Genomic DNA, 19036 nt, shown 5'->3' on the forward strand with positions numbered 1-19036 from the left:
GCCGCCGCTGCCGCTGAACCTGTCCATTGCCTGTATCACTGCCCCAGCTGTTCTCAGCGTTCTCAGTCTCCGGCTCGCGTAGAAAAAAAAAAAAAAAAGAATGAGTGTCCCGTGGTACCACTCTGGATATGCCGCGGCAGCCCCCGAAAGCCCTTCACCGGCCGAAGTCGTGATGTTTGCCGAAGTCGTGATGTTTGTTGTGATGCCCTAGATGCGACAGCAACACAGACGGCGTACCTAGCGTAATGATCCGTCTTCTTTTCGACATTTCGCCTCACAAAGCCACACAGCAGGGACGTTTTAACTGCATCTAATACATAAAGCGCCTAAACTTGCTTCTACGGATGCGTAAGAACCTCAAATACCGGTCGTGGTGTCCCCTGGCTTCGCATCGGTCCCTGCGAAACGGCGGAAGTGGCTCTGTCACGTGAGCACATCTCGGGGCCGCTCCGACTTTTTTCTCGGAGCGCCTCAGAGCGCTCTGAGCTGGAGGCGGGCGCTTATAAAGAACCAGCCGAATGTAGTCAGAGCGCTTGATTTCGACCAGCCGAATGTGCCGCTGCATCACAGAGCGCTCTAGAGCGATCTGAAATGACCAGTCGAAGACACCATTAGATGCTCGCCCAAGCTATCTTCAAGGAAGCTTTCCACAGTATCCATATAGGGCCCTCTTACATCATGTCACCACATTTGAAGCCTGCTTGTCTGAAACGGTTTTTCACAGCTTCACTTCTCAGGCCATTCCAGACACCTGAAATCACCTGAACAGCAAACTTCGTATCAATTACTATTGTACAGTCTTGCTGCTTGTCGAGCAACAGACATTCTATCAACCTTGTTTTGTACAGCAACTTGAGACAGTGAATAATGCCTTTCTCTATTGGTTGAAGGTAGGGTGTGGAGTTTGGAGGGAAAAAATAACTGGTAGCTTTGAGCACAAAAACTTTGGTGCTGCAAGAAGTATTGTCCGCAAAGAGAAAGACGTCAGGATTCTGAGCTTTTATCTGTGGGGAGTTAAAAATGCTGGATGTCATTCGTGCCTTTTGATTTGCTTTGTAGGCGACAGTATTGCGATGCCAGTGGCTGAAACAACGGGGTCGTCTTGACTTTCCAATCATGGGGAAGCACTACTTCCAGTTCCTGACATATACAACAAAAAGGATGCCGATATGGAACAGAATTTAGCTAAGGGAATCTGAAATGCATCATGCACGAGTTGGCACGCTTCAGCTGCATTGCATGAGCACGCCTGGGTTTTGTCTCTTCTAATTAGTGAAGAATTTACTCCAGGAACCTGCAAAAGTTGTCCTTGGTAACCGAGTGTCTCTTGTATGCAATGTTGTTAACATGGTAGACATAGGAAATCCAACCAAACCATTTTTACATGTTTCTTATAACAGAGTGTCTCTGTAGCAGTGTCTCTTGTAACGAGATTTAACGGGACACTCTTGACTGGTGTTTTGTTCTCTTCCTCTGCGTTTTGCCCTTTCCCTCTAAAAGGGTACTCGACTTTTGTTGGGATGAGTAAACCCTCCGAGCACATGGTTATTTCGTGTGCCAAAAAGGCGCCTGCACCTCACAATAACACGCTCTTGACAAGCTTGGCCACAGCGCCACTCCCGTACATTTTGCCTACCATGGGATCGCAGATGACTATAGTGCCACCTCGATAGTCTTGTTTGTAAACATGAAGGAGGTCTATAGCTTAGCTTTGGTAGATAAATCTTGGGAAAGAATGGCATGGTAAGCTTTGCATTATTCTAAATACGATCGAATGTCAGTGGTATGAACCCACTTAGTACGAATTTCAGGGTGATACGAATTGATACATTATCCCAGCCGGAGTGCAACATGTTATACGAGTAGAATTTTGGATAGTATTCCGAACACTCCTGTGCCACTGGAGATGATACAAATGTGAGAGTTGTGACTGCCGCTTCAAGAACTGCATGCGCGGAAGCAGTTTGCGGCAGTGCGCAGCCGTTGGCCAACACATTACCGACGTCGCGCGATCAGGAGTTGTGGTGTAGGCACTGCGAGTTGTTTCCAGTGGCATTCAGCCAACATCGCTAACACCAGTTGTGCTGTACTCATCATGAGTAGCGAGCTGCAGCTGTGTGGCCGTAAATGAATTCCCTCAACATTAAGCAGAATTTTGTAAAAACATTTCCCAAGCTTATGCATACAGATTTTGCTCATTTCGATAACGTGAAATTTCTCATGGTACAGATCTTTTTTCCGTGGTCTCGTGAGATTCATGTCACCGAGATCCTACTGTATACCTCCACTTTATGATGGTCATTTTCTTTCATTGATTTCTTTGAACTCTAGCCGCCATTCATTGTCACCCTGGAGGAAGTGGAGCTGGTTCATTTTGAACGAGTGCAGTTTCACCTCAAGAACTTTGACATGGTGTTTGTCTTCAAGGACTACCACAGAAAGTGTGCCATGGTGAATGCCGTCCCAATGAATATGCTGGACCATGTCAAGGAGTGGCTCAAGTAGGTCCTTCTTTTATGTATATGATTGCTAGAATTACTGGGCTTTATACTGGTGCCAAGAATTTTGAAAATTGGACAATAAAAATTTTATTGTTATTATTCATTTTCCTCTTACATGAAACCGTGGTTGTTTTTGTGCAGCTCCTGTGACATTCGCTACACAGAAGGCATCCAGAGTTTGAACTGGACCAAGATCATGAAGACTATCACGGATGACCCCGAGGGCTTCTTTGAGTCTGGTGGTTGGTCTTTCTTGGACCCCGAGTCTGATGGTGAGGAAGGTGATGGAGATGATGACTCCGAAGAAGATGACCAGTACAACCCGAGTGAAGAAGAAAACTCTGCCGAAGACGAATCTGATTCTGACGATGACGACTCTGAGGACTATTCCGCCTCTGAAGTCAGTGAAGACGAAGAGTCTGCCGGTAAATGTGTTTTCGCCGTCTGTTGCACGTGTAGTTAAGCAGAACTGCCTCTAAAAAAAGGTGTGGAAGTATGCTAGGTGTGTCCGCATATATTTCGCAAGCACATGATGCACGCGCGGTGCCGAGGTCTGATCAGAGCTCCTCCAGCACAAGTGCTATGATGCCCCTGCCTTTTCTGCACCAGCAGTAACGCTTCACTTTAGGATAGCACATTCTTGCAAGGTGGCTTTCCCACAACCTTTTGTGGCAGTTTGTGGACGCCTTCACGTGGAGGCGTGCTTTCTTTATTATTGCTTTTCTTTCATTGATGCACCTGTAAGTGCCATTGCACATCCTGGGATGGCAGTGAGTCGTGGTTGCTATGTGAAAGCACGTCTTAACTAAAGGACGCATGAAAGTGCAGTCTAGCCTAGTTATAGCAATGCCACTTATAGTGAAATAGCGGTTACAGTCGAAACTCGCGATAACGAAATCTCGAGACTGCAAAATTCTCGCCGCAACGGAAATATTTCCGGATCCCCGGCAAATGCCTATAGAGGCCAATGTATTTCGTATCTCTCGGTAATAAAACATTTTCGTACCGCAATCCCACGCTAACAAAATTCGCTGCAATGCCGGTCCGCATACTGTCTGCAATATTATAAATAGCAGCGCCAAAAAAGCGCTCAAATTGAGTAAACTGCCACAGCACTCTTGCGTGGCTGCAGCGACGGTGTTGGCGCCTGGCAACTTTGCAGCCGCCGCGACTTTAGCCACCATACCGGCACAGTGCGTGCTCTCTGTGATCACTTCCGGAGGGCGGTGCTCGCGGAGGCCGCGCCTGAACACGCTCAGAGCATGACCTCTGAGATCACCCGCACGCATTCGCGCGCGAATCTTGGAGGCTGTTTTTTAAAGGTGGCAGCCTCGCAACGACACCATCAGGGGCGACACTAGACTTATCATCGGCGCTACACTTTTAAGCCTGCCGAAGCAGTGCACGTGCGTTTGTTGTGTGCGGTGGTGGTGGTGGTGGTATTCGCAGCAGTCGGCACGTTGGCAGGAAAACGGATATCGCCAACGAGTACGGGATTGTGTGCAGCTCTTTGTCCACAATTCTGAAAAGTAAGGCAGCTATTCTCGGTGCGCTTGAGAATGGTGCTCGAGCACAACACAAAACAGTGATGGCTGCGGCATTCCCGTACGTCGATAAGGCGGTGTTTGCCTAGTTTTGTGAACAGCGCACGAACAAAGTGCCTCTGTCTGGCAAATTGCTTCAACAGAAGGCTCTGGGCTTTGCCTGCATGCTCGCTGAGCCGCTTTAAATCCCGTCACGGTATTGTGGCTTGCGACGTGAAAGTAGAACTATGAAGTCGTTGCAAGGCAGGGCTCGGCAAACCTAGCTAACTGACTTTTGGCAATAAATTTTCTTTTTGCGGTCTGTTTTCTCTTTTCTGTCTAATTTTCGCGGCAACGAAATTCTTGCGAAATTGAATTTTTTTGCTCACCCCGGCGATTTTGTTATTGCGAGTTTTGACTGTATAACAAAGGGATTTCAATTTCCTATTTCTATTTTTGCATCTTCAATGCACTTTTAGTCTGGTTCTAATGAAGTACACAAAAGTGCGTCAGCAGATATAGCAAAGAGATGTCCTTGAAGTTCTGATTAATGGACTTTTACTGAATATGCTCCCTTTTTTTTTTTTTTTTTTTTTTTGCATGCATGCATGCATGCATGCATGTGAACGTTGTAAAAATAAATGCTTTCTCTCTTGCATGAATATTGCAGGTGGAGAGCTTGGAACTAGTGAGGAGAGTGGAAAGGATTGGTCTGAACTCGAGGAAGAAGCTCGAGAGGGTTTGTACTCTTACATATATTTTTACTTGTGAAGCTGCTGAAAAAATGAACAGCATCCCTTCTTTGTTGTATTTTTCCCCAGTTAGGTGGGTAAAAGTAGGGCACTATTTCTTTCTTTTTTTTTCTCAGAAATCGGGTGAGAATCAGGCTTTTACTAAAAAGAGAATAATCTGTGAGTGGTCCTTTTGTCGCGTCGCAGGATGTAAAATATGATAACCTGTTATGGAGCTTTTACTTGGCGTGCCAAATATTGGTTCCTAATTAAGCCTTAAAATAAAGTAAAAAAAAAAAAGCCATAGAAGCAATGAAAAGAGGGAAAGCAGGTGAGTAGGATGAGGTAACTGCAGATCTAAAAGCTAACCACTCTGTGTATACTGTGCCTCATGACCTTGAGAGTATGGTAATCTTAGAAGAATGTTAATGTTATCTTAACCTATGAGAAAGGGGACATCAGTGACTTAATTACATTGCCTTGCTAAGTAACTGAAGGGCGGAATTGCAAAGGATGCTCAATGACCTAGACAGATAAAGAACAGCTGCTCTAAATATTATCTAGAAACCTGGTATATGGTTCAACAGCTGTGAAAGGGATCAGCAGTTTCCTTTAAGCAACGAAACTCTAGAAGTGGCAAGGGAATATGCTTAGGACAAGTGGTGTCTGCAGATTCGGACCACAAAAGTGAAAAGGCTAGAAGAATAAAATGGGGTGGAGCACGTTTGGCAAGCACAGTGGAACCCCGATTATATGTCCAGGGTTAATGCGACGACTCGCCTTTTACAACAAATCGGCGCAGGTTTAGGCAAATCCCGCATAGGCATAATGCATTAAAAACCTTGATTATAAAGAAGTAATACACTCTGAAGGGCTAGTTGGTTCACACTAACTGAACGAGTAAAACTGCTTGAAAAAGACGGGACGTGAAGGGATAGTTGTTTGTGCCTGTGTGTTTCTTACGTCCCATCTTTTTCGCGCAGTTTTACTCGTTCAGTGTGATTATAAAACGTAAAATTGTGCACACCCCGCTCCGTATGACCGCCGGTAGGAACTGTCCGGAATGAAAGATGATCGCTAGTGCAGCACTTCATTAAGAAACATCACGTCACCCCAAGGTCTTCCAAATCACAACTAAGACGGGGATTCAAGTATGTGCAGTGATGTGATCAAGCATACGATGGCCTGTAGCGACAGTTCTGCTGACGGCTCTGACTCTATGTGTGCAACCCACAACCGTTGATCCTTGGCGGGTCTCTGCACCTAGTCTGCTTTTACATGCACAGCGGCATTATCGAAATCAAGTTTTACATTCGCAGAATGAAGTTACTGTGTTCGCGGTAACGGATTAGATATGTCTGTGATCAGCGGTGGCTAGTTTGAAAGCACCTGCCGCTGCTGCATCACATTACGACCGTCACCCGGCGTGGAGCTTATCATTGTAGGAAACGCACCGCCGGTGTGGGTGCACTCGATTGCACCGTAGACAAATACTAGATTGATTTTTTTTTCTCTCTCTCTCTGTCAAAATGGTGCTACTGCTGAACTCTTTCGCTACCACGGGGGAAAGGGCAGTTTTTACTAGATGGAAGGAAATATTTTTTGGCGACTAGACACTAATGCTTTATTTACATTGTTTGGTATCACAATGTTTTATTCAATAATATAAATGTTACATATATATATTTATTAGACAAATTAGTGAAAAAAGTGTTTATAATTTAAAAATTTGTACAGTGAGGACATCATTCTTATTGAAGAAAGAGCAAAACTTTAAAAATACCAAGCGTGGAAAAATTTGAAGATATACATCCTGTAGCTAATTATGGCATAAAAAAATGACACAATTTTCAGAGGCTATTGCCGAAAACTGTTCTTTCAGCAAAAAAAAAAAAAAGTTAGTGCCACCAACGTCGACTCGCCGGTTTCATTTAGAAAAAAACCACACGCTTCACAGCTGCTGGCAAGGAATGTCCGTATGAGGTTGTGACCTTGAAAACAAATAATATAGCTGTGAGCACATGCTCCGCCGCTCATAACTATTTATTAGTAATCGAAATATGCGCTGCACATCGAGCCGACACACCCGCTGGATGTTCTGGCTTGACTACGACACATCCTCCTCACGGGTGCTTAAATCTGATGTGTCCACATCTTCTGGCTCGCCACTGCTGTCTGCGTTCACAAAATCAGCTCCTGAAGCGCTCAATTGATGAGAAACGCGATCTCTTCTAAAAGCATTCGTGCGATGGCGCCATGCTCGAAGCGCTCCAATCCGAAACGGCGCCGGGAGAAGCGACGAAAAGCAAAAAGCCAACAAAACATGTCGGATGTTGTTTGTTTTTCATTTTTTCTAACCTAGATGGCACCAGGTGCCCGCAAACTGCTCGCGCGTGCAAGAATTTGAACTGTCAATCAGATTGATCGATTTGAATAGGCGCAGTAGCGAAAGAGTTAATGCAGACATTGGTGCCGCGGGATGACTGCAATTCTGAATGAAGTCCGAGAGAAACATATCACAAGGATGGCTGTACTGTACATCGTAAAATGTCTTCGAATAGCTGAAGCAGACGTATTTATGGCGCTTTATCCAGCCTTTCATTATAAGGTGCATGTGACGCCTATTAATGCACAGGGACGGGAACGCTTGTGAGCCCCTTCAAAGGTGGTGTTTTCAATGCCAAAAGGTCTGGCTGTGCAGTCTCGGCACTACCATATTTACTCGCTCAATTTTTGCACCGGTAACTCATTTCCTGGGCTTCTACTTTTTTTCTACTTGCATTATTTTGCGCTACCTTCTGCGCTAAGCCACCAGAATGCACACTGATACATGCAAGACAAGCTTGGGATGATCAGTGGGGTTGTGTCGTCGTGTGCGGCTGTAAAAGGTGTAACCTATGAGCGGACGCCATCACGCTGGCGATGACGCTCATTAATTTGTATGTTGACTCCAGTAAAATAAGGAGGAGTTTGAACTGCGTGTTGTTCACCCAGCTTGCTCGCGCTGATTTTCAGTTGCTTTATGGACAGACGCAGTAGCAAACTCGCAGTAAGCAGCGACGTTTTAACTGGAATCCAAAACTACTGATCCGAGTTCTGTTTGCCACTTGGGCCTCGAGCGAAGGCTCATTATTGCCTTTTATCTCCATTTACCTCTGACTACTAGCTTTGCGATTGTATTGTTGCTCATTTATTGCTCTGAGCTGTGCATATGCCAGCCTCATTCGACAAAAAGAATGGGCGGGAGCTTTGCGTCACCATTAACTTATAATTTTGTAGCAAAGTTTTTTTTTTTTTTTTTTTTTTTTTTTCATTTCTATTTCTGCCAATGACCAGTGCGAGTTCGGGGATAGACGCTTATGCGATATATATTGCGTGTTTTGACACTGTTATAGAGCTCTGAGGGAGAGCTCGTGTAGTTTGCGCACCCTCATTTTGTAGTCTTTATTTGACGGAGGTATAAAGGTGCAAAATGTGCAGGTAAATGCATTAACTCTTGCAGAACGAAAATAAGGACGCTTTCAAAAAATATGTGCGGGGAAAGGACCATAATTTTGGCAACAAGAGTGGCAGGTGCATTTATAACGCGAGTGCGTCAGTTTTGCAAGATTTCCAATTATAAGACGCCCGGATTATAAGATGGTTTTGCGAGTTCCCTTGAAAGTTGTATAATCGAGGTTCTACTGTAGTTTCAGGTCATGATTGGTAGTTTGTCAGTATCTCTCAATATCCTCTGCTCTGTGAGCAGAGTGGACCTGGGAATCATTATCGTCATCAGCCTGACTATACCTACTGCAGGGCGAAGACCTCTCCCATATTTCTCCAATTAACCCGGTTCTGTGCTAGCGGCATCCACTTGACCCCTGCGAACTTCTTAACCTCATCCGCCCACCTAACTTTCTGCCGCCCCCTGCTACGCTTTCCTTCCCTTAGAATAAATTCCTTTTTTTTTTTTTATTTATTTATTATTCCCTTGGACCTGGGAATAAATTAGAGTTAATGACATCCTAATCTAAATGAAGAAGGAATGGACATCGGCAAAGCATGTATTGCTGAGGCAAGATAAGGGTAACCGAATGGGTTCCAAGAGAAAAGCAAGCGTGGCGGGAGTCGGCAGAATATTGATAGGTGGATGGGATTGGGAAGTTTGCTGGGAATAGGTGGGTGCAGCTAGCACAGGCCCAGGTTGAATCGAGGGGCATGGGAGAGTCCTTTGCCCTGTCGTGGGTCTAGTGAGAGGTGATGATAATGACTAAATGACTATTAGCCAAGCTGATGGTGATTATCCGTTAATATTAGCTGATCTTGATAACACGCCTTCCGAGTTCATAATGTTGTTCGAGTTGATAATGCATACAATTTTAAGCTATTGCAAAGAATTTACTTTTCGTCGGCTTCTGTCTCCAAGTTTTATTGCACTCTCGAATCTCTGGGCACTCGTCGTGCTAACATGGTGTTCTTATACATGGGATATACATTTTTGCACTGAATCCCTTTCGGCCCTGAATTTTTATTTTGAGTTCAGATTTTTTCAGCTGGTTTCTTGAGGTTTGTACGGGGCAAATAATATCCCTAGAAAATATGAACCTTGTAGTGCAAGTATTTACCAATTTAGTGACATGGCATCAAAATAGGACATCAGGGGGTTGCAAAATTAAATTTTCCACTGCATCGCTGCTTCCTTGTGTCTTCTTGAATGGGCCAATGTCCGATCTGATCGAACCTGACATCTTGACCAGGCTTGTTTCTGACAACCTTGCTTGCTTTAAGGGCTTAGAGGAGATGCCGAAGGTCTTCCTCTTTTCGGTGTCACAGGTTTGCTTTCAGCTGCCGAAAGCACCTCAATTACAGCCAAGGTGAAGTTGGGTAAATTGAGCTGTTCAGTTGGCAGGATAAGCTGCCAGTCTGCTTCTTTTCTGTACTCAAGCCAGGCATTGACAACTGCCTGATTCATGAAATGAAATATCATCTTAGCATCCATTTTCTGGACCGGACGGTTGTGGGTAAAGAGCCACAAGAAAATCCGCTTTATCGATGCCACCCATACTGCGGTTGTATGCGCAGACTACAGCTGGTCACTTGATGTCCACAAAGCTGTTCTCGATTTTGCTTCATTGCCGAGCATTGTCTTCATCCTCCACAGCCAGAAAGTTGGATACCAAGGTCACTGACCTATTATCAAGCCACCTCTTCACAGCCACCTTTCCGTCCCCAGTCACGCTTTTTCTTTGGGTCCTTTTCACTCATCAAAGGACACTTTTCACACCTGTTGGGCCTTATTGTTCCCGCAGCAAATATTTTCTTTCGCATTTCACGAAGCAGGGGCAGAGATGTGAAATAATTGTCAAAAAACAACTTGTGTCCCACGCCAGTTGGAATGCACTGAGCCAGATGCATAACTATTGCACCTATGATGCCAAAGTTGCACTTTAGGCGGTCGCATAACGTAGTTGTCGAACCTTGGTATGGCAGGAAGTCATAAATAAGGCCAGGTTTGCCACAAAGCATAAATAAAGAGTGTGGCTTTCCTTTTATGTACTGCTTAATGTCAAGGCTGCCTTTGAAGGGCACAATGTGCTCGTCAATGCAGAGCCGCTCCTCAGGAACAAGCTCACTGCACTGTTTCTGAAAAACATCTAGTAGGGGCTTCACCTTTCAAAGGCGGTCGGTCTTGCAGGGTTTATTAGTATCAACAATGTGCAGGTTGTTCCACAGCTTTTCGAAGCGGTTGCATGATACTCCGGTTGACGCTAGAAGGGTGGATTTCATGCTAGACTTCCTGTAGAGTCTCAATCATGGGTAGCGCAAAACACCCATTGTGAGGTGAAGTGCGACGAGACGCCTAATCTCATCTTCATCAGTTTTCACTGACGTTCCCTTCAGAAGCACCGAGTATTGATTAGTTCTATCCACAAGTTCCAGAAACACACTTTTTGGAACATATCTCCTGGAATACTGATATGGTGATGGCATTTCCCCATCCAATTCGGGTACTTCATGAACGCCCCCTTCAAACGTTGCGTCAGGGTGCCAAAATCGTCTCCTTTTCCATGCATTGAACGTTCCGAGTATGCACTCTTCATCAGGGCTCTAGCTCTCATCATCCGTTTGCACTGGGTCGGTCGCAGGAAGCTCCACAGCGTCACCGTCCTCATCGCATTCGTCTTCAACATCCGACAAATTTTCATTATCAAGCTCCTAAAACGCCATGTCTGCAGCTGCCTGGAGCCATCTAGGCTGATCTTGATGACAGGTGTAAAGCAACGCTGTCGGTATGGAAGAATTTGCGAGAAAACAGAAACAAACCTCAAACATGGCGGCCGTCGTAACTCATTGGGCACCATTTGCAACCACTGAGCCTTGATGGCGTCAAAATTGCACATGCAGGAAAAAAGGCATCACGAAAAAACTGCACACAAAATTATTTCAGCTCGTGCACTCAGATAACCATGAAAAACAACATATAAAAATCAGAACGCATGTATTCGCAGAATTATTTAGTTATAATAATTCAAAGTGCAAGCTTGCCAGGCATGTTGCTCGCCATGTTTCCGCCGGAGAAAATTCTTTGCTGCCTTCAGCATCATAGCATCATGTGATTACTCATGTCGATGGCAGTAGAGTTTCTTAAGCATCATCTCAGAGAAAAATAAATTTTGGTTTTGTTTACGGCACGTAATGAATTTTTACTCATGGCGTCGCCAGGGCCGAAAGGACTAATTACAAACTACAAATGCTGTCCTACAATCTGCCCAATATTTCAAACAAAAAACACAATAGGATATAATAAAGCTGAGATTCGTAAATATTTTATCGAAATGTGATTTTATGTTTTAGCTGTACATTGTTAATCCTCATCTGGTTTTCTGTAATATTTCCGCTAAACATATATGGTGATCATATTTTTGTTCGTTTCCCAATTCTGCGATTTATATGTAGGCTGTTTCTTTTTGTGTGTGTGTGTGTTCTGTGTCCATTGTATGTGTGATTGATGGTCACGTTTCTTTACTGCTTGTATGTTATTATATGTAAGGGGGATAGGGTCCTGCCGTGCAGTTTTCCACAGCCTTTAGTCCTGGCTTCTCCTTTTCCTACCTGCGAGTTCTACCGTAGGAGGCTAGCAATGGATATCTTTTTTGTGCAGCAGGTTAAAATATTGACACTGTGCTACTAAGCACAAAGTAGAGATAAGGAATGGCCACCAGGTTTGGATTTTGATGAACACTAGATAGCTTGCTTGAAATTTTTTGTGCCCCTCTAAATCCTAGATGTACCAGGGAGGCTGCAGGAACTCTGTTGCCTGTCTGTTTTTGGTGAAGGTTGTCGGTAATAAGCCTAAAAAAGGAAAGATTGTGGAACTTTGATGCCTTTTGAAGCAAGAAAGACCCTCTACGAAAATTTGTTTAAGAAATTCTCAATGACAAAAGTGGGAGGGGAGGCTCATTACGCGAGAAAATAGTACTGAAACATCGGCCACGAGCTTTACCTTTGCTGCAGCTAATCTCGGCCCCTCCCCTTTCCGCATCTTTTTTTTTTCACTGCCTCTCGCAGGGGAAATTCAAAACCATGCCTGTTTACCATATATTTTTGTGATCGTAGTATCCAAACCCACGTGAAAATATGATTGCATTATCTGTTTAAAATAAGGCATTGCTTCTAGAGGGCGTCGGCCAAGAACGAAGAAGGAAAAAAAAAAATGTACTATGCGGAATTGTATCAAGATTTCACTGTAATTCTAATGCTTTTGCACACTGTCCTTTGCATCCTTGTTGCTTTCAGATATGTTGAGTGTACACTTGATAGTAACATTTCTGTTCACACCTATGTTTTGACTCAAAATTGGTGTTGATGCTAGTGAATTTTGAATGCATATGCAGCTGACCGGAACCGCAACGAATTTGAGGATGAATACACCAAACGAAAGGGCGGGAAAGGCATTGACCGCAAGCGACCTGGTTCACCTAAAAGGAGCTCACCTAAAAGGAGTTCACCTAAAAGGAGTTCACCTAAAAAGAAGACTGCCTCTAGCAGTCCCCAAAAGCACAGCAGCAGTGCTAAGCGGCGCCATGAATCTGATTCGAAAGGCTCTGAGCAACGCAAGAAGCACAAGAAGTGAATCATCTGTCTCAGCGAGTTGTCTGTTGGAAGCATTTCTGCAGGTGAGCTGGATGCATGTTGGCGCCTGATTAATTTGTCTTGGATGGAGAGAAATATTCAACTTGTATTTTTTTCTTTAAATTATTTGAAGGGATAGTGTCAGCTAAAAAAAAAAGCTTTTTCTTTTCTGGAATATGAAAATGCTACATTCTTTTCTGCATCTTTTGAAGTATCGCACTTCATGTGCAATTTTTATCATATTGAAAAAAAATGATCTGAAAGCAATGCGGGCAGTGTGACACCCCAATTACGAGCGTTTTTTTTTTTTTTTTTTTCCAGCTTTTTCTACTAAAACAAAAAAACACGAAATTTTCATTTTAGCTGAAAGAAAAAGCCCTCTGGCAACAATCCAAGTTATTCCAATCTTGGGATTGAAGGTTTTCTTTACTTTAAGCTCAGTTTTTCTCAAAACAAGATTTTTTGTTTTATTGGTACCATTATTTTCAAAATGACAGTAGATATTGCATAGAAAGGAAACCAGCAAAATCAGATGCAGGACAAGAGCAAAGAAGGCATACACACCACACCACTGTGTGCCTTCTTTACTCTTGTCCTGCACCTGTCTTTACTCCCGATTTCCTTCTTTTTTGTTGTTGTTGTGCATACAGTTTGCAGATATAACAATTTACTGTACCAAAATTATTGGCGTGCGAAGAACGCGTTTATTTTCTAATAAAATGATGTACAGTCAAACCTCGCTATAACGAAGTCCTGTTTGCAGCCAAAAATTTCGTTACGTCGACTTTCCCATGTTTCAGCTGTCCAAATAAAGTAATAGGTTTGGGAACACTGTTAGTAGATGGGAACTTGTAATTACGAATTCAGGAACTAAGGAAGAAATTTTAGCAACAGCGTTAATAAGGGCACAGGGTGTTGTTTTGTATATGAAGAGGATAATGGGTGATAGCAAACAGACGGGAATGCATCATTTTTCATGTAATCAAAGAGCGAGTGCATAGCCCACGCCCGTGCGGCGGCTACTTTTATGCAGCAATCTTTTGTTCAGGCCTCGCATATGTACCCATACTACCCATACCATATTTACATGCATAATGAACTTGCCTCTCACTTTTGCCACTGATAACTTTAAAAAAAAAAAAAAAAAAAAAAAAACGCTAGTCATTAGCGCGGCCCTCCGTTGCGCTCTCAGTCCAGCGTATTTCTTGGCAGCGCCAATATATCGCGCAGTGAGAACTTCACGGTGTGCGTTAGTTCCATTGGTGGGGGGGGGCTTGGCAGAGTGCCTTCCTTGTATCACGCAGCGATTGGGGTGGGCTCCATCCGCTGCCGCAAAATCGTTGGAACGTGTGTAACAACAAATGCCTTTTGAAGTAACGATGCTGACCGCTGCTTTCTTTGACAAGTGATGGGTGAAAGGACTGATGACTGTTGTAAAAAAAAAAAAAAAAAAAAAAAAAAAAAAGTTTTACCACGTATTGAACCCTCCCCTCAAACTGATGTCGATGTCGGGCAAATGCAAAATGAGTGCGTCATGGCTAAAATTTTTAGTTCTCATCATCCCGTTGTCAAAATGGCTGCTGATACATGCATGTGTTGCACGAGGACTTGGTTAAATTGAAAGGGCAACATAAAAGTACTTTGTTAAATCACGAAAAAAAATTTGCATGTTTTTCAATAGGGCAGAGATTGGGACATGAGATGTGTTGCGTCGCGAATTTCATTACATTGAGGTTCAACTGTACATACTTTGGTCAAAATTAACTTGTAGGACGTAAAAAGAATCCCTAATAACTGAACTTTTTTGTATCCTAAAATAATTCTAGTGCAGTTGCTAGAAGATGAAATGCTGAACAAACTGATGTAAATATGTGGCCGCTACCTTTTTTGTTGCGCAGAGAAGTACACCACAATATGTCCCAATATACTTGGAAAAGATCGGGCTTACCCTATACTCTTAAAAGAAACAAAAAAGGAAGCTTAAAACTGTTCAGTACTGCATAGTGTCTTGGACCTGCCACTATTGCACTCGCAAAAACTATGGATGATGAACAGGTGCAAGTGGGCTGATTGTGGTTGCAGTTGTTTTTAGTCAGGTGATGGTAACATTTGCATATTATGTTTGCACATCTCTCAAGTAAATTGGTGATTGGAAAGCTCAGCGTAAGGCTCCTTGCTTATCTGCATGGCCGAGCATCGAGAAATTAATGAAGGATGTGCAACTCGAAGAGATGCTTTTTAGGACATGTTGGGCTGCTACCTTCCTAGTTATACTGACTGCTGAGAGCATAGTGAAGAAAGCCAGCTTAGTGAAGTATGCAGACTGTAAGCAGGCGCATCACTTGAAGTGGCCAGCTTACGAGCTGAGCATTACTAGAGTTGAGGAGCACAGTAGAACTTGCACACTTTTCACCCATGTTGGGAGTCTCGGCAACTTGTAACTGCAGTCAGTGAATGGTCTGGCTAGTGGTCTACTGGCTGTTTGAATTATTTGGTGTCATTGACATCCATGTGCATACACTGCTCCGGAACGCAGAGCTAGCGTGCTTGGAGTGGTGCTGCCATCTGTGACTTATTTCTAGACATATTTCTAGACATAATTCTGTAACATGTAACATTTCTGTCTGTAACATATATCTAAATATCTGTAGCATACTTTGGTCGCAGATCACCCTTCTCTCCTGGAAGGGGTTGGCTCAGAGGTGGTAGGGCTCAGCGCTACCGCCATGAGCTCTCAAAGGAGTGTAGTCTTCTCTGCGTACAAGCATTCCTATGCTTACATTTCATTCTAACCTTCACGAGAGTGGTTCTGCCATCTGTTGTAACACTGTACAAATTTTTGGTTAACATCCCTGCTCTGTTCCTGCAATGGCGCATCAAGTTTAAAGGGGACGCGTTGCTACCCCTTGGAGAGTTTGCTTACTGCTTTCAGTGACAAGCCAAGATTGCTGCATTGCTTTTCTATTTCCCTTTCAGCTTTTTCTAGCAAGTTGGTATTAGTATTGGTTTGTCCGGCCCTCAGAAAATGCTCCCTCCTTGTAGGCGTGTCCCACATGAAAAACCGACAGTTAAAGGGTTAAAACCTGTATGGAACTGCAAGAAAATTTTTTATTTCACTGTAATATAAAATTCTCTGATTTTTAAATGTTAGGGCTTAAATTTTTGTGGCTGTTCGTTGTATGAGGTGCAGCCAGCATACCTTTTTGAGCTTCTACCTTGTTAGGATAGCATATGCCCTTAACGGGACTGCATTTCATTGAGTATAATAAGCATGCTTGTACTCAGCATAATGTAGTGCTTAGTAGGTGCATGAAATATGCATTTGTGTACTAGAGCAGGCTTGCTTTTTGTTGAGATTTGAGTAAAGTTACATTGAGCAGAAAGTATCACACTGTAGCTATCTGGCTTCAAAGCAGATAGATTAGCTCATTGAAGAACGGCGTTGAAGCGTTAATCATTAGCAGGCTAACAATGGTCAATAGGCACGGTATGGAAAAGGTTAGCTAGAGGGCTCACTCTGAGTAGTGGTATTCGAAAAATAGAAGCATCCAAGTGGCCAGTACATACGCCATCGAAGAAATATTTTTGTGATCAAGTTTCTGTACTTCAGTGCAGCTTTGTACAGAAGAGCTGTTTGAACTGTAATTGCTTGACTTGTGCAGATTTTGATCTTATAGTAGGCCTTTGTTTAGTAAAATAATCTTGCATTGTATTTATCCTGCGGTTTACTTTTTCCTTTGCCGTATCCTTGTCTTTAGTATAAATGTAGTGCTTGTCTTTCTAGGTGGAAGCTGAATGGTGCACCACTGAATCAGCTGCTACATCATTGGATTGCATACAGTTTCTCAACAGAATTGGAATTGCCTGTGTTTTAACCTTCCTCCCTTTTATTGTATTTTTTTTCCCCCGGTAATGCTGAGGTTAAAAGCAGTGTTCATTAAACATATTTCACATGCGTGGTGTTTTGTTTTAGCATCACATGATGCTCTCTTGTGTTCTGTTTGAAACTGTTCTTGCTAGTGACCAGCTGGACTGTAAAATAGCCTTCGTGTCACCATATGAGGAACGGGCTTTTGTCTGCCATTCCTTTAGCTTGTGGATATGGCTGACTTGTCTGTTCTTGTGTACGGCTTACGTTAATTTACCCTACAAGTGTATATAAGTTCAGAAAGGACATTGCTCTTCTGCTTTTATTCCCTTGTGAATAAACGCCAGTCAGTGAATCCATCCTAGGAGGTCAGTTCACAACATTATGAAGGAAGTTGTGCATCTTTTATGTTTTTTTTATGTGCACATACATCACAAAGACTTAAAGTGTATGTTTTGGTTTTACTTGTAGAATTGAAATAAATGCTTTTTGTAAAAGAACACCATATTCTTCAAATTTGTTTGTGTATTCACACCAGCTATTATTATCTGAAAGCTCACCTTGGCTCCACTTCCATCTGACGCATCGCTCGACGCTTCAAGCTACTTACACAATCAAGTGCGTAGAAAATTGTGTATGCAACACTGGACTTCTTTATATACAGTGTAGACTGCTTATTACGTAGGTCGTGGTAACTGAGAAAATCCTTCCTGTAAACAGTACCACACTATAATCAAAACACTAGATTTTGAAGTCAAACTACATGCCACATGGGTAGCTTCCCTTTCAAAAATGTTTTATTGATCGGTAGATGAAAAGAATCCCACTAACTCCGCTTCATGCTTAGTTTAGTTTCGGCATGCAGCATGACCACCATGGATATGCTAAGATATCACTTGGCTGTTCAATTCCGAGAGCGAATGTGAAGCGTCTCGGGATGAGACCATTTGGTTGGAAAGCAAGCCTTGCAGTGAGGCTGACTGGGTGATTATTGCACTGTTGTGGCAATCCACGACGTCATACCCATATTTTGCTTTGCTTTGGTGGGACCTTTGTGTCATCGCGGAAATACTGCCTCTCACAAATCGTGCAACGTACATCACGAGAACCTAGCAGAGTGTGTGCTAGCGGTGCTCCAGTGTCACTCAAGTGACTACCTCAATGTTTCACAGTTCGCTGCTAAGCGGAAAATTTGCTGCCATTGCGGGACCAAACTTAAATGAAGACACAATCAGAACAAGTGTTACTGCTCACTTTTTTACACAAGAGTGATGTGAGTGAAAAAAAAAAAAAAAAAAAAAAGCTTTAGAGGAGTCATGGCAAAAAAATGTGCGATCCAGATGCATGGAAAGAAGAAAAGCAAAGGGAAGAGTAGCTGTTGCATAATTTTGTGCAAGATGAGAGCAACAAGGGAAGACTAGAAGGAAACGAGCAACATGCACGTGTGGTGCCCTATAAACGTGGTGTGATGTGCTGTGCCACACCGAAGTGTGCTTGCTGTTCCATGCTGTTGCCAAGCAGATTTTGGAAGTGCACTGTAACCAGTATTTCGTTTCTTGTGATTGCATAACAAGTGGTATGACTCTACATTGAGTCCTATGGGAGGCAGACCAGCAGCCAGCAAAAACTGCATTATATCTGGTCCGGCACTGTAAGTGGCTTCGTTGTAAGTGGTCTCCACTGTGTAACATAATATTGTCAAAAATAATTCTGTAGCATGACCAGTAAAACCAGAGAAGCATGAAAGGTTGATGTTCTTTTCTATTTTAAATCGGATGTGGATGAATAATCTGATAGAAAAAAAACATCTTTATATTTGTTCTAGTCATAGTTTGCGTGGAGTTAAGGGTGTGAAAGCACCAGTTTACGACTACCACCTGTCTAATAATAAGCCTTCATAGGTGAAAGTGCTGCTCCAGCTGCCATCAAATTTAGCAGAGCATGGGCTTTTGCCACACAGTGGGCCAATAATGGTACTGCCCACAAAATGTGGTCTGATCCAATTTGACTATGAGAAGCGCAGCAGGCCGGTGGCATGTTGAGAGTTGCATGTCCATGCTGTAGGGACTGCCATAGTTGAAAAGATGGCAGCACACTGGTGGCAGCATAACTCCTCTTGCGCTGGGAATAGAATTTTCTGACTAGAAATGCATGGAGCGTAATAAATTATTGTGCGCCGGTAAATATAAAATGGGAAATGTGTTTTCTTACCTTCACCCACATCTTGCCTTGCCACACCATTCCTTCCAATAAGCATGTTGCATCAGCTTGGCCAAACCTTTATGCTGCCATGCCAAG

The 19036-nt window shown here is 43.3% G+C and overlaps 1 protein-coding gene across 1 annotated transcript in view; it reads left to right on the forward strand.

Moving 5' to 3' along the window:
• dre4 (SPT16 homolog, facilitates chromatin remodeling subunit dre4) overlaps positions 1 to 17240 on the forward strand; it is an 84819-nt gene extending 67579 nt beyond the window's left edge. Inside the window, exons 22-26 of the mRNA XM_084587862.1 lie at positions 2332 to 2501; positions 2643 to 2926; positions 4695 to 4763; positions 12633 to 12914; positions 16655 to 17240. Of these exons, the coding sequence (XP_084443988.1) occupies positions 2332 to 2501; positions 2643 to 2926; positions 4695 to 4763; positions 12633 to 12871 (762 nt within the window). The 3' untranslated portion in view covers positions 12872 to 12914; positions 16655 to 17240. The remainder of the gene's footprint in view (positions 1 to 2331; positions 2502 to 2642; positions 2927 to 4694; positions 4764 to 12632; positions 12915 to 16654) is intronic.
• The last annotated feature ends 1796 nt before the right edge of the window (positions 17241 to 19036 follow it).

The sequence above is a fragment of the Amblyomma maculatum genome, chromosome 1 (assembly GCF_055883805.1).
Source record: "Amblyomma maculatum isolate TAMU_Amacu chromosome 1, ASM5588380v1, whole genome shotgun sequence".
Taxonomy (NCBI): domain Eukaryota; kingdom Metazoa; phylum Arthropoda; class Arachnida; order Ixodida; family Ixodidae; genus Amblyomma; species Amblyomma maculatum.